Below are 26451 nucleotides of genomic sequence, written 5' to 3' on the forward strand. Positions count from 1 at the left end.
TTGAGGTTCCTAATAATACTTACAGTTTCTTGTAAGTCAGTATCCAGGAGGACAAATGAGGTCAGTTGATTATCGATAAACTTTAAGGGGTCAACACTTTGTGGAGCATTTAACATAATGTCTTCTGCTAGTTCCTTTCCAATATTGCCAAAGTATTTATTTACATAATTGATCGAGTGGATTGGAGAGGGTTTAATGTTTAAAAGATTTAAGCTATGGGTTTTAGGTTTGTTTAAGTTAGTAATAGATTTAATTTTACTCCAAAGTTCCTTACTATTTTTGAGGGAGTTAGTTAGTTTTTGTCTGTCGTAGGTTCGTTTAATTTTTTTAATCAAGTTGTTGCAGAAGTTGCGGTACCTTTTAAAGGTAATTTTTAAGGTTTCATTTTCAGGGTCAGCTTTTAACTTCTTTTGCATATTATTTCTATTTCGTATACAACGTAATATGCCAGATGTCATCCAAGGTTTAATGTTACGTTCATTTTTAGGAATAGTTATTACACTTGAACTCTCTTTTTGAGCCTCTGTTAATTTTTCTATAAGTTTTTCCGTTACCAAATTAGGATCTTCTGAGTAGAGAAGTATATTCAAGTTCTTTTCCATGATAAGTTTTACGGCTTTGTCATAATCTAAGTAAAGTTTAGTTTTCTGACATTTATTCTTACTACATAATTTAGATAAGGTTAAAAATATCATAGAATGGTCAGTAATCGAGGTATTGAGAATTGCTATGAACGGAGAGACATTCCTAGTCTGTAATTTTAAAATGAAATGATCGAGGCAGCTGCTGCCTCGGGTTGGAAGTGTGTGACCTGGTACTAAACCATGAATAGATAACATGTTTAGGTACATTTACGTTTCATATTTTTCTAAATACTAATTATACCATATTGCTAGTACGAGGTTTTTGTTAGTAAGTGATTAAATACACCTAATAATTTATCTAAGGCTAATATTGAAAACATAATTATTAAAAAAAAGTACAACCGACTTCAAAACACGTAAAGTAACACATATTCATACTTAAAAAAAACGTCGAATTGTTAACCTTCTCTCTGTTTTTCGTCGGTTGAAAATTGTAGAACAACAATAAAATAAAAAATTTGTTTAATATTCCTGAAAATGTGATAGTGTCAGTATAAACTGTTGGATGCCTCTGGCAGTAAATATAAACTAGCCGTTGACCCGCGATTTCACCTGCGTAGTTCCCGTTCCCGTGAGAATACGGGGATAAAATTGCGGGGTAGTTTTCAAGTAGTAGAATAATTTTCAAAATCGGTTCAGTAGATCCAGATAATATCACAAACTTCGCCTCTTTATAATATTAAACATCGAGTGAGTTCCTCAATAAGAGCCGTGATAGCCCAGTGGACATGACCTCTGCCTCCGATTCCGGAGGGTGTGGTTCGAATCCGGTCCGGGGCATGCACCTCCAACTTTTCAGTTGTGTGTATTTTAAGAAATTAAATATCACGTGTCTCAATCGATGAAGGAAAACATCGTGAGGAAACCTGCATACCAGAGAATTTTCTTAATTCTCTGCGTTTGTGAAGTCTGCCAATCCCCATTGTGCCAGCGTGGTGGACTATTGGCCTAACCCCTCTCATTCTGAGAGGAGACTCGAGCTCAGCAGTGAGCCGAATATGGGTTGATGACGAGTTCCTCAATACTAAGGTAATAACAATTGATATATTGTGTGTTAAGATCTTTACCATGCACTGGTATTGTGTATTTCTACTTCAGATCATTCTGATATCTATAACACTTTCTTGCTGCATACGCGGAGCTCTACAGAATTTATTGTTTAATCCACTTGTACAGATGTCTGCAACAAATAAAAAGCCAGTAGCGGAGCTATCCCATTGTACAGAGCACGGTTGAAGTGTTCAATGTAAGTACTAGTGCAGAAAGACGACCTTTGGGTTCCTTTATTCAGCGAGAAACTTGGCTTTTCACAATACCCGCATCTTACAGCTACGTGACAAGAGTCAAACAAATAGAACGACCCTTTTTACATCTAACGACACCAACAATGCGGTCACATTCTTTCTTGTCATGCTTCGTCATGCTTTGTCCAGTCAGACGAAATTGGTCACGTAGTGATACAAGTCATAGTGTGAAGGTTCTTGGTTTTATTATATATACCTTTTGGATCATAGTTGGATTGGTTTATTATTACTATACTATTGTAGAGCAGAGATAGCCTTTGCCTCCGATTTCATGTCTCAAACGGTAAAACATCGTGAGGAAACCTGCATAACTGGGAATTTTCGTAATTCTCTGCGTGTGTGAAGTCTGCCAATTGGCAAAAAATGCCATTAGACCAGCGTGATGGACTATTGGGCCTAACCCCTATCATCTTGAGTGGAGACTCGAGCTTATCAGTGAGCCGAATATGGGTTGAAAGTCTAGTTTAGGAATTAATTAATGTTATAGAAACACTTATCGATTAACCATCTTTTAATTTTCCCTTAAATGTTTCCAGTTTCTCTTAATTTCTGATTTCTTTATGATGTAAAGATAGTGATATTTTTGTAAATAATTACCGACTATTTTGGGCTATTTTGCCCAACCATATTAAAAATGTTCCCCGGTTCCTGGACTACTGTATATGTGGGGCAAGGAAAAGTACTTACACATTTTTAAATTCAGAGTGAATACAAAAGTACGCTACTTTGTAGGCATTCGTGCAATAAAACTGCGGAGTTGATTTCGATCGTGTGTTTCCGTACTGTTTTCCTTGAAGGTACCAGATCAGTTCCACTGATAAAAAGTTTGAACATGAATAACAACGACAGGGATTTGGTAACTTTGTCTACGCCTTTTTTTTCCAACTTAGATTTTTTTCATAGCGAATAGAAACATTACATATAATACAAAAATACAAAGAATATTAATTTCGTGTAGTTTAAGTAATTAGGGTCCGAAATATATCAATATTAATTAATACAAGTTATAGATTTCTTCTCATCTCTCTCCGCGTCGTGTTCCTCATTACTGAGGGTCGTGACCCCTATCACACATTCATAACTTTTTTCCGCACGATGTCACGCCGGCTCGGCTTTTCGCGACTTGTAGAGCATCGTGTACTTTTGTATCGAGAGTGGTGCGGATTTGATCAGACCAACGCATCGGGCTACGTCCCCGAGGTCTTTTTTAACGTCACAAAAATATTTGAAGTACTAAATTATTAACTAATATTTTCATCAAACGCTCCGTTTGTAAGGGATTTGTGATAGTGACGTCATGAAACAGTTGAAATATATACATCATGGCCGACAGGCGTTTGGCTCGTATTGTCAAAAACATATTTAAAATTAAAATTTTCATGTAAGTACGTCTAAAAAAAATATAAAAAAAATCAATTTAGTAGAACGATAATGAACAATTTAGGACCATTTAAAAAAAAAGTATCAACTAGCCTATTGGATGGCTGCGTGTCGCAGTGGGTAACTCTGATTTGTGCATCCAATGGGTTTGATTCTTATTTGATGAGTCATTGGACGCGAGAACCCTAATGCTAGCCACAAACGGTCAATTATTCTCACCCACGACTATAATTGATCGTGTGTTGGTCACTGTGTACATGACTTCTATAGTATGCCGCGTGGGTACTGCCGTTTGCTTTTCAGAGACGTGAGAATAATTGACCGTCAATGGCGACCTTTAAGTGACCGAACCGACTTCAGATGTTTTGTACGGAGGTACATGCTGGATACATGTAACCGTGGTTTAAGAGAAGTCTTTATAGGAAGTCCAACAATAGACGTCTATCGACTAAAGATGATGTTTAAGAATAATCAAAATAAAATATTTAAAATTTCTTTTACTTTTACTTCCTGTGTGAAGGTGATCCAATAGCCCCCAAGCAATATCATTAGGGAATTCATCAATAATCGATGGACTCTAATAGAATTTTAGGTAATAACGATCCTTCAACGTCTTAATAATTAATTCATAATTAAAAACAAACATAATTTTCATAAAGTAACGATGTTTACACAATCGTTACGTTGTCGTATGCTATAAAATATGATTTTACACCACTCTTTTACTCAAGTGTAGTTTTCCATTTAGTAATTACTTTGAGCAATAACAATAATAAAGAGCAGCAATAAACAAGCTTGTTTCCACAGTGAGCGCTGTACTCAATTACCCGCGCTTCTTACTTCATAATGATAAATAGTTTATATTCCTTTATTGTTCAGTAAAACTATACAGGGTGCTCGGGAGTATTACCCATAACTCGAGGGTTACATTTTTTAAGCAAAATTAATTAAAAGTGTCTAAGGAACATGTTGTCTTCTAAAATGAATATTTTCGAAGTAAAAAATATTTCTTTGTAAATAATCTTAAATTGTGTCCCATACAAAATGAAATGGCAAGGCATGAACAGGCGTTTGAAATTTGCAAAGGCGAAGACATTGGAAATTTTCTTAATATTTTTTATTAATAAAAGGATATGTCCCACTCTCCATAAATCCATCTTTCAAAGTAATATTTCTAAAGTAATTTTATTATATTTTTATAATTTGGTCTCGTGGTATTTTCCTGAGCAATTCTTGGACATCTTTTCCTTTGATTATGAATATTGTCTGCCTTGCTGTCTTGCTATATAGTATTTAAGAACTGAAAATTCAATTGATTTAACTCCCACACAACTTACGTACCTTATTATCTTGATTTGATCAACCCATAATCGGCTCACTGCTGAGCTCGAGTCTCCTCTCAGAATGAGAGGGGTTAGACCAGTAGTCCACCACGCTGGCCCAATGCGGATTGGCAGACTTCACATACGCAGAGAATTACGAAAATTCTTTGGTATGCAGGTTTCCTCACGATGTTTTACCGTCACCGTTAGAGACACGTGATATTTAATTTCTTAAAGTGCACAGGCGTTTGGCTCGTATTGTCAAAAACATATTTAAAATTAAAATTTTCATGTAAGTACGTCTAAAAAAATATTAAAAAAAAATCAATTTAGTAGAACGATAATGAACAATTTAAGACCATTTAAAAATATATATTAACTAGCCTATTGGACGGCTGCGTGTCGCAGTGGGTAACTCTGATTTGTGCATCCAGTGGGTTTGATTCTTATTTGATGAGTCATTGGACGCGAGGATCCTAATGCCACAAACGGTCAATTATTCTCACGTTTCGTAGCACCCACGACTATAATTGATCGTGTGTTGGTCACTGCGTACATGATTTCTATAGTATACCGCGTGGGTACTGCCGTTTGCTTTTCAGAAACGTGAGAATAATTGATCGTCAATGGCGACCTTTAAGTCACCGAACCGACTTCAGATGTTTTGTACGGAGCCGCTGGATACATTGGTTTAAGGGAAGTCTTTGTAGGAAGTCCAACAATAGACGTCTATCGATTAAAGATGATGTTTAAGAATAATCAAAATAAAATATTTAAATTTTCTTTTACTTTTACTTCCTGTGTGAAGGTGATCCAATCCCAAGCATCTTTATCATTAGGGATTTTATCAATTCTCGATGGACGCTAATGGAATTTTAGGTAATAACGATCCTTCAACATCTTAATAATTAATTCATAATTGAAAACAAACATAATTTTCTTAAAGTAACGATGTTTACACAATCGTTACGTTGTCGTATGCTATAAAAATATGATTTTACACCACTCTTTTACTCAAGTGTAGTTTTCCATTTAGTAATTACTTTGAGCAATAACAATAATAAAGAGCAGCAATAAACAAGCTTGTTTCCACAGTGAGCGCTGTACTCAATTACCCGCGCTTCTTACTTCATAATGATAAATAGTTTATATTCCTTTATTGTTCAGTAAAACTATACAGGGTGCTCGGGAGTATTACCCATAACTCGAGGGTTACATTTTTTAAGCAAAATTAATTAAAAGTGTCTAAGGAACATGTTGTCTTCTAAAATGAATATTTTCGAAGTAAAAAATATTTCTTTGTAAATAATCTTAAATTGTGTCCCATACAAAATGAAATGGCAAGGCATGAACAGGCGTTTGAAATTTGCAAAGGCGAAGACATTGGAAATTTTCTTAATATTTTTTATTAATAAAAGGATATGTCCCACTCTCCATAAATCCATCTTTCAAAGTAATATTTCTAAAGTAATTTTATTATATTTTTATAATTTGGTCTCGTGGTATTTTCCTGAGCAATTCTTGGACATCTTTTCCTTTGATTATGAATATTGTCTGCCTTGCTGTCTTGCTATATAGTATTTAAGAACTGAAAATTCAATTGATTTAACTCCCACACAACTTACGTACCTTATTATCTTGATTTGATCAACCCATAATCGGCTCACTGCTGAGCTCGAGTCTCCTCTCAGAATGAGAGGGGTTAGACCAGTAGTCCACCACGCTGGCCCAATGCGGATTGGCAGACTTCACATACGCAGAGAATTACGAAAATTCTTTGGTATGCAGGTTTCCTCACGATGTTTTACCTTCACCGTTAGAGACACGTGATATTTAATTTCTTAAAGTGCACACAACTGAAAAGTTGAAGGTGCATGCCCCGGACCGGATTCAAACCCACAACCTCCGGAATCGGAGGCAGAGGTTGTATCCACTGGGCTATCACGGCTACCTTATTATCTACTAGAAGATTATTTTCCGTAATCGAAATTGGCAAAGAACACACGCGAGCACAATCGCTGAAGGTAAGGTAAACCCATCCAGTTTAGATTTATTAGACTCCTGATTTACTTTTTTTCATCACGCTCGCCTTTGTTTCATCATGCTTACCTACTAGCCATACATGCTACTCTGCAGATTTTACTATTTATTAAAAACTAGCAAACGCCCGCGACTTTGTCCACGTGGAATTCAGTTTTTCACAAATTCCGCGGAATGGGGTGAAAAGTAGTCTATGTGTTAATCCAGAGTAAAATCCATTTCCATTCCAAATTTCAGCCAAATCGCTTCAGTAGCCGCAGCGTAAATGAGGAACAAACATACTCACTTACACACAAACTTTTGCCTTTATAATATAATAATAAATTTTTTTTGGCTAGTGTGGATTTCATCCTACTCCTAACAAGTTAGCCCGCTTCCATCTTAGATTGCATCATCACTTACCATCAGGGAGATTGTAGTCAAGGGCTAACTTGTAGAAAATAAATAAAATAAATATTATAATATAATAATAAAAAAACATACATACAGCCGAACGTAGAACCTCCTCCTTTTTGGAAGTCGGTTAAAAAATAATAGTGATACTTTTTTGTGATATTTGAATAGGGAATTGTTTTACTTTGCTATTGTACGTAATAAGCCGAGTAATCGTCTACTTACATTTTTAACTCGATTCCGGACCATAAAATAAATCAATATTATTTCCATAAATAAATTTCCATAAAATAAATTAATATCAAGTTCATAATGAACTGCTTTATAATGCCATGTTTATTCGATATTGTTGTTGAATTTTCATTTTACTGTAGTCCTCTGAATTCAGATTAAATGTACTTTTTGATTACAGAAATTATATAATATATTAGTATCCTATAGGCGGTGCCTCAAACAGTAAACTTTAAGAGCCTATTTGGCATAGCACCGCCTTCAAACCGATCAATAGAAAGAACATAGGTGCAATGTTATTTTTCGCTTTTTAGAGTAATGAATCTTTGAATTCGGTTAATTTTTTTGTGAAAAAGTTTTTATATTAGTTGTGCACCTTGTGATAGAGCTCATCCAGGGAAATACTGCCACCATTTCGGCCACAAAGCATAGCATTACCTAATTCTTTTATAATTCGCTTTACGTTTTAAGAATATATCTGTAAAACGAAAATGTAAGCTAATTAAAGAATAAAATAGACCCACGGGGGCTCTTTTTTACGAGCAATCATAAAACGGCCCTTTCGGGCGCGGTAAAGTTGGCCGACCCGGGAGTCGGGACCCGCGGCCTGCCTGTTTGAAAACGTAAACTTTGCACATAGACCGAACCTGCAGTTGCCAGATAAGCCACATTTTAGGACGGCTGAAAGTTTGACAGCCCATGCTCCTATAGGCAATTATCTATACTCTATACTACCCATAATCGCCTCACTGTTGAGGACTCTTGTTGACTCTTGTCAGATTTCCTCACGATGTTTTCCCATCATCGTTTGAGACACGTGATATATATATATATGTGATATTTCTTAAAATACACATAACTGAAAAGCTGACTGTGCCCGGACCGGATTCGAACCTACGCCCTCCGAATCGAAGTCAGAGATCATATCCATTAGGCTATCCAATCTCTATACTAATATTATAAAGAGGTGCAGTTAGTATTGTTGTGGGGGTAATCTCTGGATCTACTGAACTGATTTTGAAAATTCTTTTACCACTTGAGAGCCACGTTATTAGTGAGTTTCATAGGCTATATTTTATCCCCATATTCTCGTGGGAACGGGAACTGTGGAGCCTATGTCCTGCAGTGGACTTCCATCGGCTGATATGATAATGATGATGATTAATAGTTTTTAAAAAAAGAACTTTCAGCCTTCCTGAAATGAGGTATGTCTGACTATCGCAGACCCTCAGCCCAACACTTCTTGATGTATATTTCACACTTTCAGCTAAAAGGTGGCTGGTAATAGTATTCCACTAACGGCCTTGAACTTAGCTTTACGAAACTTTACGTTTTAAAAATTCTTTCCAACGTCGAGGCTAAAAGTATTGTAGTTTTTTGCAATTAAAGGAGATGGAAGTCTGTTGCAGTTTTTTAGTGAAGTCTTGAGCTTTTTACCCGACTGCGCAACGCAAGGCAGGGTTAAGTGTTATTTAGTTATGTTGTTAGTGGAGGGTTACTTCTTTATGTATGTCTGTGTGTGGTGATCAAATGCGTAGGCCAAATTTTGACCCACTTCAAAAAAGGTGGAGATTCTTAATACGACGCTTATTTTTTTATGTTTGCTTACCTTATAACTTTGATAGCTAATTCTGATTTTCTTTTTGTTTGAAAAGGTATACCTCCAGATTGGTGTTAGTGATGAAAACTTCACCCTATTCCTGTTGACAGATAGATCTGAATACTTGGTAAAAACACCTTTGATTTTGCTTAAGCTTTCGTGTTTTTTTTTCGGTAGTCTCTGGTGCCCTAAGAAAATGTTCAAATAGCTTATAGGCTAATTTAGGACTGGTTTTGATGGTAATACAGTTAAATATATCCAGTGTAATATACCAAGATTTTTTGGTGCATTTCGCTGTACGGTTAAACGTTAAGTTTAAACGGACGGATATGAAGTAGACGTCATAGAACCGATTAGTCAGGGATCCGTAGATTTTTTTTTACAACTGATTACTAACAAGTTAATTTTTCGTGAGTAACTTCATCCCGATGACGACGATCAACTTTTTTATTTACGAAAAATTTTTATTCTGGTAACTAACTGATTTACCAGGAAATGAAAATTTCTATGCGTCGGAACGAGATAATGTACCATGCAATTTGTAGGACATTGTAGCTGTTAAATTACAGCTATTAATTAAGCAACAGTAAAAAACAGCTGGTTAGTATCAACTTTTAATAACCTCGTTATTGATACAAGTTGGGAGGAGGGTAGGTGTAACAAAAGTTGTTACTAACCAGATGTTATTTTTACTGTTGATTAATTAATAGTTACACAAGTAATCAATTGTAAAAAAATGTTCTACGAACCAAAGGCAGAATAAGAATCAGAATCAGAATCGCTTATTTGCAAGAAACATTAAATTTAGTTATACAAAGATGTTCTTATGTATTAGGTAACATTGTTTCACCATTAATAGGTATACAAATCATCATTTGGGCAGAAGTCATATCCATTGGGCTATCGCATCTCTATACTAATATTATAAAGAGGTAAAGTTTGTTGTGTTGTATGGGGTAATCTCTAGATTTACTGAACTGATTTTTAAAATACTTTTACCAATTGAGACCCACGTTATTTGTGAGTTTCAAAGGCTAAGTTCTACGGATCCCTGACTAGATTATAACATAAAAATTTCAATGATTTTATTTTTAAAAACTGTTAAGTATTCATAGAGGTGGGAGGTGATCTATAAAATATGTTCCAGTTCTAACCTTCACACCGAAGTAGGCACTACGCTAGTATTCTAGTACGTGAGCCGTCGAGCTCGTGTGGTATTAATACTCCAGTGCATTCGCCTTGACCTAACCTTCGCCGCTTAGGGGCGGGCGGCCTCGATATCAAAAAGTGCAACGAAATACACGTGTCTGACTTTTTTTTAATTTACTACATTACTATGTATAGCCGTGGTAGCCCAGTGGATATAACCTCTGCTTTCGATTCGGAGGTCGTAGGTGCGAATCCGGTCCGGGTCATGCGCCTCTAATCTTGCCAATCCAACTTTTCGGTTATGTGCCTAATGCCTTTTAAGAAAATTAATATCACGTGTATCAAACGGTGAAGAAAGAACATCGTGAGGAAACCTGCATACCTGTGAATTTTCTTAATTCTCTACATCTGTCAATTCGTATTGGCCCAACGTTGTGGACTATTAACCTAACCGCTCGTATTCTGAGAGGAGACTAGTGCTCAATCAGTGAACCGAATGTAGGTTCTTAATGATGACTATATAATTATATATAGAGTGTAGGTAGGCTGTAGCTGATTTTTCATGGATATTGATTTGGGCCGCCCAAATAATATTGCTTTTATCCAATAATGGCATAATCTTGTTACGAATATTTTGCCTTCGCAGTCATGTAAATAGAATTATTTTTTAAAGTCTCTTTTTTTACATAACAATAATCGCTTGATCGACTAAATGGAAATGTGAAAATAATTGGATCTAAGTTCTGCATTAATCATGAAGCTATTATGAAAATAAACTTTGAGGAGCAAATATGTTTATCTTTAAATTATTACATCAATGATTGTCATAGCTTGTTTTTTTATAAGTTTACTTCGAATACCACTTTGAAAATGTTGCTCTTTACTATAATTTTATTACCTTCTGTAAAAGTTTTTTAACAGGTATTCAAGAAAATAATAGACTTTATGTGATTATTGTTAATAATACTATATCTTATTTTTTAATTTATACTCGTATATTTAAAGAAGCAACTCTTGCGCCTTTGTATAAGTCGTTAATTTTCCTTTTAAATATATCTATAGTAAGTTTTTTAACTACACTCGTACATTTATAGGGGCAACTCTTCATTTTAAATATTTGCGTATCTTCAACGTAAGTCTCTTCTCAAAAATACGCAACAAGAAAAGGATATTATTAAAACATTTAACATAAGCACCTCTAACACCGTCTCGTAAATCTTAAAGATAATCTCGTGAAGGTAAGGATACGTTATTGGATATTCGGGGTAGGTAGGTTACGTGGGTAACTCAAAACTTTACTACATTGTAAGTACCTTTTAATGCCTTTACGATATCGATATTATCATAACATCAGCCAATGGACTTCCACTGTTAGACATTGGCCTTTGGGACTTCCACTGTTGGACATTGGCCTTTGGGACTTGCAGTGTTGGCCATTGGCCTATAGGACTTCCATTGTTGGACATTGGCCTGTGGGTCTTCCAAACACAAGTACTATCACCGTCTGTGGCCAGTGACTACATGCGACACGGCTTAGGATCCTAGGAGGTTTAGTTTTGTTGAGCTACTTTTGATCTGATCGCATAGTATTCTAAGCATAGTTATCTTATTCGCTTTCTTAGTGATTCTAAGGTTCCATAAGAAGTTTTCTTCAAAGTCAATGAAAGGACCGGGATCGACTGCTTAAAAGAGTGTAACAAACCCCGAAGACTGACTTTTATGCCAGAAATTCTTTCCATCTTAACTAAAAAGTTTAAATGGTATTGCAACACGGGAGCTGGATCAATGAAAATTATTTAAGTAGCTAGCTAGCTTACTAGCTTTCAAATAAAAAAAAAACTCTTTTTGTTGTATCGGATGTTAAAAAAATGTTCCATATTTCCCCGATATATAGCCCGACCCTGGAGGAAGCAGTTAAAAAGAACGCCTGTTCACCAACGTTTGTATTATCAACCCATATTCGGCTCACTGCTGAGCGCGAGTCTCCTCTCAGAATGAGAGGGGTTAGGCCAATAGTCCACCACGCTGCCCCAATGCGGATTGGCAGACTTCACACACGTAGAGAATTAAAAAAAATCTCAAGTATGCACCTACGTTTACAACATAAATGTTAAGAAAAATATTATTGAAAACGTTTGTAGCACAAGAAGAGTCGCGGCCTATAATTAAAGCACAAGGCAGGAATCTTTCCCTTTGTCTGATTTGATTCTATTGTTAACCGCTAACAATGCGTGAATTACGGTGTGATTAATATCGCCGGGACGGAGGCGGAGGCTGATAAATTATTGTAAAATCTCGTAAACATCAGTGTTTACGATATTCTCTCATTGTTACGATGCTTTCGGGAAACCAAAGAGGCGCATTAAATGTTTTTCCGGTCTTATAAATATAACTAGCGGACGCCTGCGACTTTTTCAACACTACCTTTCTGTTGTTAACGTTTTTTACACGCTTTATAATTATATAATGATTTATTTATTTTGCTATCATCCGCGAAAAGTCGACGAACCCATGCGACAACGTAACCCAGGTCCGATAAAATACTCTCTAGAGAGTGTTTTGTCCGCAAACTTCCGCAAAGTAACGCCTGCTTCTATCCAACGCTTTATAATAGCTTCACTTGTAACTACGTATGTAAGAAAATCTTGGAATCTTAATTTGACCCACTTCCCGGTCTTCGATTAGGATGAAATTTTGCACACGCTCTGAGTTCTGATGACAATACATGACTAGCTAAGAAACGTCATAACGAATCCAATATGGCAGCCTTCCCACGATGGCGGACTAGCTTTTTGAAATCCACCCCCATGCTACGGATATCAATGAAATAATTTGCTGTCAACAATACGAAAAAATAGTCTCGTGACTTAAGTCCAATATTTGTATTTTTTAGTGCGTGCTAAAAGCATGTTCTTTAGTTTTAAACTATTTAAAATTATTTAGTGTTTACAAACACAACCAAAGCACAACTGCCATTATATATATGAGCGCTCTAAACGCATTAATCCTCGTTCGAACGAGAGTTAAAAAAGCGATGCGTTAAAACCAAGAGTTTGCGTTATTTACGTTCTTAATTTAATTTATGGTCTATTTCCAACGGCCGACATTGAAAATGCAACACTGCTTGATAAAAAAGCGTCATGTTTTAAAAACGCTGTCGTGTGAATATACTTCGGAATGCATTTGTTGTATTTTAACGCTTTTTTAATGTCCGTTAAAAAAACTCTCGTGCGAATGAGGGCTGAATGAAAAACTGTGAGAAAAAATACTAATTTTATTTCAGTTGTACGTAAAAAAAATATAACCACGTCACCCGCGACCTTCTCCATCATAGCAACAGTGTATTAAAAAGTACGTTTTTTTTAATTACACAATAATAAAGCTATAGGTCAGACATATCATATCATCATGATTATTTTTTAACTACCGAAATTATTTTCATAGTTTTATATTTACTGTGTACGTATATATCTTTTTTTTTAATTTTCTTTCTGTATTACAAAGCTATTCTTAGGGTGAAAGCTTCCAAGCTATGAATACGGTAATGTTCGAATAAGCCATTTCAGAGTGATTACAATTTTTTGTCGGCGTTGAAAGGAATTTCTAACAAAACAAACAAAAAAATGACAGCATTCCAGTAAAATTCTTGAATAAGAATTGGGGGTTTTAAAAAAACCTTGAATAAGTATAATATTTTAGGTTTTAAAAGTTTGGTAGAGTCTTTACAAATAGTCAAGCTTATTCGTTTTAAAAGTGTTAAGCTTACTTGAAATTAATTTTGATTTTAATTTTGAAACATTATCTTTAAATTTATCGCTCGGTAGTTAAATATAATCTGTTATTATCAAAAATTTTAGTCGTATTTCATCAAACTTTAATGTCCGTTATTTCAGAAGCCCAGCTCTGAAATGGCAATTGATAAAAGTTCGTTTTATTGTTATCATTTTCAAGTATTTTAACAGACATTGTTCTATAGGTTTTATGATGCTACTGGATCTAACAAGCAAAAGTACACTTTGAGATTGTCTAATTATGAAGAAAGTTCTTATTTAATGGCATTTTGAATACATTTCATGTTTCTTTGCCAGTTTTGAATATCTAAAATGAAAGAGGCTCTGATTATGTATACAATAACCATATTGTAGATATTTTATGTATATCTAGATAGGTAAATAAATAAACATAGACATACAAATTATTTATTTGCTCGCCAAATTGTCTACGAGTAAACTCCAAATCAAAATAACTCTGCCCTATAGGAGAGACAAGGCTTTAATGGGAAGTACTAATAGGCTAATTGTAAGCATGAGTCTTGAACAGCTAGCATAACAGTGGCTATGAACCCACCCACACCGAAACATACATCAAGATGTACATACATCTTCGACCAGGCCTTCGTTTGCCGTTTATGCTCTGAATCCCTAACAGGCGCATCACGACATGAAGGCAAAAATACCACAGTCGACCAATTAATAAAATAACACATCTTTCATCAATTCTGTCAGAGAGCGTTTATTCAGTAAATAGGAGCAAGGAATCACGTTGTCAAATACGAATTTTTTGTCCCGTAAGGGTAGAATTTTGGAAAATAATTTCTTTTTGAATGCCTACGTCATACAAAGAACGTACTCCCAAAGTTTCAGATTTCTACGGTCAGCGGTTAAGACTTTGTGTTAATCCCTCAATCAGTCAGTCATTCAACAAAGAACAAAGCATCTTATATGAAAAATGAAAAAATATAGATTATTATTTTACTGAAACCCTGCAAGCTTTAATAATGTTACCATAAGATTTTCCAATACCTGCAGATATAAACATTGAATATAATTCGTAAAACGACCTCTTAATTTATTTTCTATGGAAATACGCAGACAATATTGACATTTGATCGTAAAATCGAAGCGCACGAAATGTTTTACCGATCGCGGTATACATTTCATGCTATACACGAAACTAACGTATTTTACAACTATTTACGACCTTTGGTAAAACAATGGAGTACCCGATTAGCCAAACTGTGAATTTGCGTGATTACATTTTATGTGAATTGTACAATAGATTTGTACTCGACTCGAATACAATGGAAATCTTAATGGGAACCGACCATGCTCTGCGCCTTATTTTTATAGTACTAATTAATGGAACAAACAAAATACAGCAAGTAAGGTGAGTGAATATTTGTCAGTAAAATTCTTTTTGACGACGTCTCTGGCGCAGTTGGTAGTGATGTTATCAACAGAGAGGTCCTGGGTTCGATGCCTAGCTCAATTAGTTTCGAAAATTGCTGGTTCGTGGTACAACCTCATGTCGTAATGCGCCTGTTAGACCTTCAGAGCATAAAAGGCAAACGAAGGCCTGGTCGAAGGTGTATGTACAATGTACATCTTGCTTCGAAAACTTACACCATTGGTGGAAAATGATTTTTCCACCAATGGTGTAAGTTGGTGGTTCCACCAAGAGAATGTTTCGGCCAGCAGCAAGGTTATAATTAATTTAGTGTATATATTTAATTATATTAGTATATAGTATCGCTGTCGAGTATAAAGGTCATATGTTTTCTGTTCTTATTATGTTTAGAAAAAATGTCTTTTTATTTTATTTAATTTTGTTTAATTCAATATTTTGTAAGACAGCCAATAATAACTATTTAAAAAAATACATTTTTACCATAAAACAGGACGTTTGGTTTTTGACTAACGTTTTTTGTATGTCTGACCGCGATCATTTTATAAAATCTGTATACTAATCCTTTAAGACAAGATTTTAGTATACAATTTTAAAGTGATTTGCGTGTTTGTTCCTTGCTAATAATTACGTTACACTAAATTACTATTTTACTTTGCACTTTTCACTACAGCAACTAAAAATTACAACAGTCAATTATTATTCATCAATCATTTTTAAAAATAATTCATGTTTTTTGTTACAGGTGTCTGCGAAAATGAGTTATACAATATGGTAAGGTTTAACTATGCAATTTTTTATATAATAACTATTTGGCAACTTCGTTCGTAACACTCCCGATGTTGCGCGCGGGCCGGGGGGCGTGTAGCGATGAAAGAAAAGCCCACGACTGATGCACGTCACTTCCCCGCCCGGACGATTTCACACCCGCGCAGTCTTTCACCCTGTCGCCCGCATATCATGCGAGCGTTATCAACAAACTGGTTAGATTATAATACAGTTACTGAAACTGACAAGTTCACTTTTTTATTTGTATTTGGTTATGTAATGGCACTTAGTAGGTTTTCAATATGATTTCACCTGCAATATGGGTATCTTCAAGTCAAGAGTGAATAGGCATTCTCTAGGCAAGCGCGTTCCAATATCAACCCATATTCGGCTCACTGCTGAGCTCGAGTCTCCTCTCAGAATGAGAGGAGACTCTCTCTCAATCAGAGGATTCTCTGGTATGCAGGTTTCCTCACGATGTTTTCCTTGACTGTTCGAGACACGTGATATTTAATTTCTTAAATACAAGACAATACTAAAACAAGGACATTGAAGTTTTTTTTTAAACGTAGGTGTAACGGAACAATAGTTCTCAGATACCTTACTATTAAGACACAAATGGGAGTGAAGTATTTATGAGCTCTATTTCGGTTGGAGCTGTCAGACTAATGACTTTATTAATTACTCACTTCCGAAAGCAAATAGTGAGTGATTTCATTTGGGACTTTGCCAAAATGAAAACTCAATAGGAACTTTTATTATTTATTTATTGTACTCAAAAGCAAAAATTGTTGAATGACAAAAAAAAAATTATAATTTCTGTATATTATATTAAACAGATTGCCGTGGGTTTCTAGGAATGACAAATAGCAGTTTGCCTTTGTATTGTTTAAAGACTAACCGAGGAAACTCCGACAATCCTACTAATATTATAAACGCGAAAGTTTGTAAGGATGTTTGGATGTGTGTTTGTTACTCTTTAACGCCGCAGCTACTGAAGCGATTTGGCTGAAATTTGGAATGGAAATAGATTTTACTCTGGATTAAGACAGACATTGTGAAAAACTAAATTCCACGCGGACGAAGTCGCGAGCGTCCGCTAGTAGTTACGTGAGGTAGATAAAATCTGTTCGATGCAATCCGTACAATGCGGATCAGTGGACGCACTTGTATGACTTTGTATACAAAGAATACTAAAATCCATTTGATGCGATGCGTCCAAAGCATACGATGCGGATTTGTTTTTAGGCGTTAGGCCATTAGGCGTTTATTCAAATACAACATACTGACAAACATTTCAACTTAAAGTAGAATTTTTTACAGAATAATGGAATGAAATGACGACAAACAAGAAGTAACATTACGGAGCTCACAACGGAAAACAGACACTACATTTTCTTTAATTATGAAAAGTGTGGGAAACTCGAAGATGAAAAACAGAGCACATTAAATGGAAAGCACATGGAGTCGCGGATACAGATGAGCAACTGCCTGCCGACCAAACGACCGGAGGCCTACAGAAGCTGTTCGCAGTCTTTGCCCCTTGATATTCTGTAAGTTTTATTGGAGTTTCATCATCATCATCATCATTATCAGCCGATGGACGTTCACTGCTGGACATAGACCTCTTGCATGGACCTCCAAGCATAACGGTCTCGAGCCGCCAGCATCCAGCGGTTTCCTGCTTGATGTCCTTGGTCCACCTAGTGGGGGGTTGGCCAACACTGCGCTTTCCGGTTTGACCCCAACGTCCGTCGGCTCTTCGAGCTATGTGGCCTGCCCATTGCCACTTCAGCTTCGCGACTCGCTGAGCTATGTCAGTAACTTAGTTTTGTGTGCGGATCTCCTCATTTCTGATTTGATCACGCAGAGAAACTCCAAGCATTATTGGAGTTATAAAAAAATATGGGCAGTAAAATTTGATGAACGAATGACAGCGTTAGGCTTTTTGTGCGCAACCTATTCTGCGCAGTATTGAAACGGATGTATGAGTATGCTGCGGGGCAACATACACCTATTTAGACAGTCGATCTGAAAGAGTAAACTCCATTCGTGCGTCGGAGGTGATACACACTTTTTTCATCACAATGGCTTCGTAGTTTGTGCGTTTAGCCAGTCCTCAAACAACATTTTTTGTCAAATAATTTGCCATTTTAGTTCGAAATTGGTAATTGGTTCATTGTCCGTCGTTGTCCGTCAGTCGGTCCTGGTCATGTCATGCTGAAGTAAGGCGAACTTTACCAAAACTTTTTCTACAGTTCACCGTGAAAATCGAATCACTAAGATTCTAGCTCACCCTGCACTTCACTTGTGCACCTTTACAGAACTGAGAGTTTAATGAATAAAATGCATTCTACTTTATGCAATAACTCTAAAATGCAGAAAAACAATGAAAATAAAACGAGAGCTACATGTGATTTCCACTCTTTTTCTTCTGTGAGTGTAATTTTTCATTATCAACCCATATTCAGCTCACTGCTGAGCTCGAGTCTCTTCTCAAAATGAGCGAGGTTAGGTGAATAGTCCACCATGCTGGCCCAATGCTGATTGGCAGACTTCACAGACGTAGAAAATTATGAAAATTCTCTGGTATGTAGGTTTCCTCACGATGTTTTTCCTTCACCATTTTGAGACACGTGATATTTAATTCCTTAAAATGCACACAACTGAAAAAGTTGGAGGTGCATGCCCCGGACCGGATTCGAACCCACAACCTCTGTAAGTGTATCTACACAATATCTTCTATACATTGTTTGTTAATAAAATTGAAGCGTCCGTCTGTAAATTAACGTCCGTCAAAATAACTACATTCTCTAAGGAACTTAAAGTTATTTACACGATACTATAGTACAGTCTACCTTTTTTTAAATATCCCTGACTGCCTATTTATCCGGGCTAATTTGTCTTTTGAACGGTTGAACAAATTTTAACATGACTAACTGAAAGATAGAGGAGATTATTAAGGTTATTTCATGTAACTAACTACTTAAGGTCCCTTGAAAGAGGTCCCTTAAAACAACTTCATGAATTTGAAAATTTCTTATGTCTACAATATTAAATCTCTATCTAAAGTCTATATCTATACTGATCTATAATAATATAATAAAGCTGAAGAGTTTGTCTGTTTGTTTGTTTGATTGAATAATAAAAAATAATAAAATAAATTTGCGCTAATCTCTGGAACTACTGGTCCGATTTGAAAAAAATTCAGTGTTAGATAGCCCATTTATCGAGGAAGGCTAAAGGCTATATATTATCCCTGTATTCCTACGGGGACGGGAACGACGCGGGTGAAACCGCGCGACGTCAGCTAGTTTCATATATTTCGATTACTGCGCCTGTATACGTATAGTACTCGCACTATATTTTATTAACGAGAACGTTGATTGATTCGATGCAGTTAGAACACAAATTTAATTTGATTTTTCAAATACCTTCCAAATAATTTACTGAAATCACAGAGCAATAAAAAGGCTTTCATTTCGTGTACGCTGTATATACTATTAAATTAATCCATTGCCAATTGTACAAGCATATAAGGTTTGCAAGCCGTTGGGTGCAAGCGGCTCAAGACCATGTTCAGTTGGACGTCCAACGGCTGATGTGATGATGATGATGATGATGATGATGGCGATGATGATGGTGATGATGATGATGATGATGATGGTGATGATGATGATGATTATAATGATGATGACGATAAGTAATATATAATTTTTGTAGATGGTTGCCGCGGTCGTCGTTTCGGCCCGCGGAGGGCGAGCTGGCCGACTGCGTGCTGGTGGTGGGGGTGTCGCGGCCCAAGCTCGCCGCGGCCCTCCTCTCCGTCACGCTGCTCTCTCTGTTCCTCACCTTCCACGTGCTGTACGACAGCGCGCTCTACAGCATACAAGTAAGTTTGACTGCGTGCTGGTAGTGGTGGTGACGCAACCCAAGCTCTACGCGACCCTTCTCCCTGTCACGTTTCTCTCTCTGTTCCTCACCTTCCACGTGCTGTACGACAGCGCGCTCTACAGCATACAAATAAGTTTGAATTTGTACTGGTAGTGGTGGTGACGCATCCCAAGCTCGACGCAGCCCTTCTCTCCGTCACGCTGCTCTCTCTGTTCCTCACCTTCCACGTGCTGTACGACAGCGCGCTCTATAGCATACAGCAGTTTGACTGCGTGCTGGTGATGGGGGTATCGCAGCTTAAGCTCGACGCGGACCTTCTCCCCGTCACACTTCTCTCTCTATTCCTCACCTTCCACGTGCTGTACGACAGCCCGCTCTACAGCATACAAGTAAGTTTGACTGCGTGCTGGTAGTGGTTGTGACGCAACCCAAGCTCTACGCGACCCTTCTCCCTGTCACGTTTCTCTCTCTGTTCCTCACCTTCCACGTGCTGTACGACAGCGCGCTCTACAGCATACAAGTAAGTTTGACTGCGTGCTAGTGGTGGGGTTCGCGGCCCAAGCTCGCCGCGGCCCTCCTCTCCGTCACTGCTTTCCCCTCTTCACCTTTCACGTGCTGTATGACAGCGCGCTCTACAGCATACAAGTAAGTTTGACTGTGTGCTGGTGGCGGTGGTGACGCATTCCAAGATCGACGCGGCCCTTCTCCCGTCACGCTTCTCTCTCTGTTTCTTACATTCCACGTGCTGTACGACAGCGCGCTCTAACGCGTACAAGTAAGTTTGACTGTGTGCTAGTAGTGGTGGTGACGAAACCCAAGCTCTACGCGACCCTTCACCCCGTCACGTTTCTCTCTCTGTTCCTCACCTTTCACGTGCTGTACGACAGCGCGCTCTACAGCATACAAGTAAGTTTGACTGTGTGCTGGTGACGGTGGCGACGCAACCCAAGCTCGACTCGGCCCTTCTACCCGTCACGCTTCTCTCTCTGTTCCTCACCTTCCACGTGCTGTACGACGGCGCGCTCAACAGCATACAAGTAAGTTTGACTGTGTGCTGGTAGTGGTAATGACGCAACCCAAGCTCTACGCGACCTTTCTCCCCGTCACGTGTCTCTCTCTGTTCCTCACCTTCCACGTGCTGCACGACAGCTTGCCCTAACGCGTACAAATAAGTTTGACTGCGTGCTGGTAGTGGTGGTGACGAAACCCAAGCTCTACGCGACCCTTCTCCCCGTCACGTTTCTCTCTCTGTTCCTCAACTTCCATGTGCAACAACACTACAGTATAAGAGTGAGTTCCAATCAATGAAATTGTGGTTTTAACGAAACTATTACACAAAACGGACTAATATAAGTCAAGTTTTGCTATACTAAATCTAGTTACTACGCGTTTTACAGTAAAGCCCGCAAAATATCAGTCATGTATTTTCACCATTGCACAATAAAATATAATATAATCTAGCACAGTCAGTATATTCAACTGTCCCAGGATACCTCGAATTTGACACCCTACTCCGGAACATCTAGCATTAGATATTCATAAGATTTGTCACATTGTAGTCTATCTGACATGACCTGACCTGACCTGACTGTAATGTATGTAAAAATATAGTGTTACTATCATGTTACTGTCTAGAAATTATACTTATGTTTCAAATGTTAGGTATATTTTTACTACTATTATAAAGATATAAATTTTGTAATATTATTATATCTGTATCTACTAAGCCGATTTCGAAAACTAGAAAGCTACGTTATTTGTAAGTATCTTAACCTATATTTTATCCCGTATTGTAAGTATTATGTTTATTTTTCCTCGTTTTTCTCACGGGAACTACGCGGTTGAAATTGCAGGGCAATGCTAGTATATATACAGAAAATCCATCGTCTAAATAGAGTACAAAGTATTTCATTGTAAATAAATAAATAATGTACGTCTTTGAAATGGGAGCGTGCACATTATCGGTCACTTAGTTGCAAACAATGTGGTTTTATTGTCTCCTGCTGCCGACGTAGCGAGGTAAAATACAAGTAAGCTTCTAAAGTAAATAAATCGTTCATAAACTTTTAACGACGATTTTCCCGCGGGAGCACAGCCAGATTAGTTTATAAATAAATAATGATATGTCGATTACACAAACTATTGTTATTCGTAGTTTTACAATTTAGTTGTACATGACGAGGCGAATTAATATTTCCAATGGGAAAATATATCTTCCTCGAATTTTGATTTCCCTGAGGTAATCGAGTTTATTAGCTGCATTTCATAAATCGTATTTCATATCGTTTATGTGATTCTGTTATCTAATATCATATCAATACGCTGTTTGTAATGGCTGACTATTTTGAATACTACCAATAATATAAAATTGAATGTTTTTTACTCTTTCACGCAAAAGCTACTTTTTTTGTTTTTTACAAGTTAGCCCTTGACTACAATCTCACCTGATGGCAAGTGATGATGCAGTCTAAGATGGAAGCGTGCTAACTTGTTAGGAGGAGAATGAATATCCACACCCCTTTCGATTTCTACACGGCATCGTACCGGAACGCTAAATCGCTTGGCGGTACGTCTTTGCCGGTAGGGTGGTGACTAGCCACGGCCGAAGCCTCCAACCAACCTCCAACGAAAGGGGTGTGGATTTTCATTCTCCTCCTAATAAGTTAGCCCGCTTCCATCTTAGATTGCATCATCACTTACCATCAGGTGAGATTGTAGACAAGGGCTAACTTGTAAAGAATAATAAAAAAAAATATGATTCCCGCAGGATTCGTGAAAACTGATTTCACGTAGACGAAGTCACAGACATCAGCTAGCACATAATAATTTAGGTATTCATTATTTCACGTTGATGTAAAACTCGCTAATTTGTGTGAAAAAAATCTCTCGCTTATTTTGTTTAGAAAAACGTTGGCGGATAATATAAACTCGCCAAAATGTCGGCGTTACATTTCCCTTAATTTCCATTTTATCAGACCTTTTTACAGTTGGCTTTAATTAAAAACATTGTATACGAATCCCTGTAAAACCGTAGATAATTGCTTTTGTATCCCATTACTTTGAAAGTATATTTACAAAATTTTAATGAAAGTAGCCTTTTATGTTCATTAAAATAAGGCAAAATGTTAACAGCTTAATCAAAAGGAACGATCGCCGACATAAATGTCACTTAAAGTTACGATCGGCAGACGTCGTTTTCTAGAATGTTAAATTAAAAGGTTTCCTTTTAGGGGCAAATGTTTCAATGAAAGTCAAAGCTTGTACAAAATAAACATATAACTTTAATTGTACCGACAGTACTGTTAATTTAGATTAAAGGCAAAATATTGAAACGTTTGTTTTACACAAAATTCTCAGTGTCACATTTACTCAATAATTAGAATAATGTAGTCCTTCTGACCAAGTAGAGTATTTTTCTTCTTTTTTTTTATTCTTTACAAGTTAGTCCTTGACTGCAATCTCACCTGATTGTAAGTGATGATGCAATCTAAGACGGAAGCGGACTAATTTGTTAGGAGGAGAATGAAAATCCACACCCCTTTCGGTTTCTACACGACATCGCACCAGAACACTAAATCGCTTGGCGGTACGTCTTTGTCGGTAGGGTAGTAACTAGCCACGGCCGAAGCCTTCCACCAGCCAGACCTGGACAAATTAAGAAAACTTCAATCGGCCCAGCCGGGGATCGAAACCAGGACCTCCGTCTTGTAAATCCACCGCAAATACCACTGCGCCACGGAGGCCGTCAAAATACACAGAGATAACGGGACATGACGGGTAGCAGTGACATTGATAATACCATTATTTTGTAGAGGAAACACCTCGAGCAGGTCCCAGGACTTGTGACCTTGAGAGTAGGTTTAAGGTATCCCTTTATAATACATTAACACTCACCTTCCCTGCCCGACATGTTCTCCATGTCCGCATTAAACAATTTATGATAAACAGTAATTACAACACAAAACATTATTTCACAGAATCGCGACTAACGCGACTAACAGCGTGACGGTGTCTACAATGTCTAACATACAACTGAGCTCAAGTCACCACCCCCAGTCAATACTATATTATTTATACCAAAACTGATACCTTCCCTTTACAGTAATATAAATATTGAATGTTAATAAAACACTAATCGATGAACTTGTAACAGTAAACTTTTTATTGACAATTATGAATTGTAAGGCAAATTTGTAATGCCAGACACCAGGAGAAAAAATAGTTATTGTACCAATAGCTTTACATGCTCTCTGATGCACACAAATGAATCTTTGACGCCTCCTTCCCAATTAAAAAAACTATTGCATCGAGCGTTATTTAAAAAAATATTATAATACTTATTATTTTTTTAAACATAAACCTTTACTTAACTTTAATGAAAGATATTATGCAAGCCAGCAGTGTTTAGACAAACAAGTCTGTAAACTTAATCTTGCTTTCATAGACTGATACGACAGTAAAGTAATCAGAGCGACGACGTGCTCTCTGAGGTATGGGCTTCTTTACCCAGCGTAATGTTGTACCAACAGCTTTTAGTACTCTCCGAGGCATGCAACCGCCATTCCCAACTTTAGAAAATCTTTTGGATTGAGAGTATCTTAAAACAACTCAATAACTCATTATTATTTTGTTCAACCTCATTAACTGTAGCATGAGACAACCGCATAGGAACGAAGCACTAACACACGTAATATTTTACCTTACTTTATGAATCGTAGAAGATATTATGCAAGCCAACAGTCTTTAGACAATCACTTCTGTAAACTTTATCTTACTTTTATAGACTGACAATACAGTAAAGTAATCAAAGCGACAACTTTACGTGCTCTCCGAGGCAAGGACTTAGTTACCCAGCGTAGTGTTGTACCAACAGCTTTTCGTGCTTTCCGAAGCACGTACTTAGTTACATCGTAGCATCAACATTGTTTCGATTAAACACGACTCAGAAGCAAGTTGCAACTTGACGTCAGCCTGATTTTGAGATTTAATTACTAAGTAAATGTATTAAGCAAATGAACATGTGGCGAATATATAATAGCGAATTTAAGTTCGAAAACGTAGCTCTTATTGTTAAAGAAATAAGACCGATATTTCAGAAGACGGTCAATTCATGTCGGTGTATGGAAGTAGGAACTATTCAATATTCAGAGAATCGGTTCCCAGCTAGTGCATCCCCTTTGTATTCGGACAGTGATTTATCATTTACCATACAATTTAACTGAACGTACTTATCAGTGTAATCTCGTTGTAATCCGTCCTAGTTAGGGATAATCCTTCCGGAATAAATGTTTATTAAGTAGTTGTCGCTTGTCTAAGGTGTATTGTCTCGAGATTATATTTACTAGATGTAACATTGGTAAACGATAGGCCTGGCGCAGTGATTATAAATACTGCTCTTGTAGTGAAGGGTTCGAATCCAGTCAATTTGTGATGTACAAATATATTATATACTAGTGGACACCCGCCACTTCGTCCGCGTAGAACTCTACTCCTAATAAGTTAGATTCTTCTATCTTAGATTGCATCATCAGGTGAGATTGTAGTCAAGTGGTAACTTGTAAAGAATAAAAAATTACTATTCAACATATAAAACGAATTTATCAATTCTATTATAATTATGCAATACTCCAACACCCCGCGGTTTCACCCGCGTAGTTCTCGTTTCCATGGGAATACGGGGATAAACATAGCTTATGACACTAGCAAATGACGTAGCTTTCTATAGGTATAAGAATATTTAGAATCGATTCAGTAAATCTAGAGATTACCCGCTCCAGCCTCACATGATAACTTTTTAATATTCGTATAGATTCCAGTCGTTCCTCAGATTAGTGCGTTCAAACTAACAACAAATTCTTCAGATTTATAATAAGTTTAGATTATGTATACATACTCTGTATTACCAAAATTTGTAAAGCAGTTGATAAATCTGTTAGTCACGAAGTCGAGTAGCTAATAGAGTATTAGCTACTCAACTACGCCGATAGCATCGTAAGTACTGGTACGTATCGTAAAACGCCCATTAAAACAAGGCAAAGCTACCAGGGTGTCATAAAGTAAGGTGAGGTACTCCATGTCTCTATTTACAATATGCCAATTTATTTCGTAATGCTTTACGTTAGGGGTTAAAATTGTTTGCACCATGGCTCATTGTAAGTCGTAATACGATGATGGTATCCAAGAGCAAGTAGATACATTAATTATCATATTAGTCTATGTAGAGTAGCTAAGCAACTATGGCACAGCTTTGGGCTTGGTCGGCTACACCTCTTTTGTTAACCGTATTTTAGAACTTTAAATAGAACGGTACAGGTATATTATGAACAACGCGATACCAGTTTTTAATCGTCGTCATCAACCCATATTCGGCTGCTAAGCTCGAGTCTCCTCTCAGAACTGGTTAGGCCAATAGTTCACCACGCTGGCCCAATGCGGATTGGCAGACTTCACACACGCAGAGAATTAAGATAATTCTCTGGTATGCAGGTTTCCTCACGATGTTTTCGTTCACCGACCTTTTCTTTCCGACACGTGTCATTTAG

General features: G+C 37.0%; 1 protein-coding gene across 1 annotated transcript in view; it reads left to right on the forward strand.

Annotated features, from left to right (window-relative positions):
- Positions 1-26451, forward strand: part of LOC112047583 (heparan sulfate glucosamine 3-O-sulfotransferase 1) — a 59774-nt gene that overhangs the window by 20895 nt on the left and 12428 nt on the right. The window contains exons 2-4 of the mRNA XM_024084723.2: positions 15993-16021; positions 17339-17568; positions 19739-19907. Coding sequence (XP_023940491.1) covers positions 17477-17568; positions 19739-19907 — 261 coding nt within the window. The 5' untranslated portion in view covers positions 15993-16021; positions 17339-17476. The remainder of the gene's footprint in view (positions 1-15992; positions 16022-17338; positions 17569-19738; positions 19908-26451) is intronic.

This window comes from Bicyclus anynana, chromosome 5, assembly GCF_947172395.1.
Source record: "Bicyclus anynana chromosome 5, ilBicAnyn1.1, whole genome shotgun sequence".
NCBI classification, from domain to species: domain Eukaryota; kingdom Metazoa; phylum Arthropoda; class Insecta; order Lepidoptera; family Nymphalidae; genus Bicyclus; species Bicyclus anynana.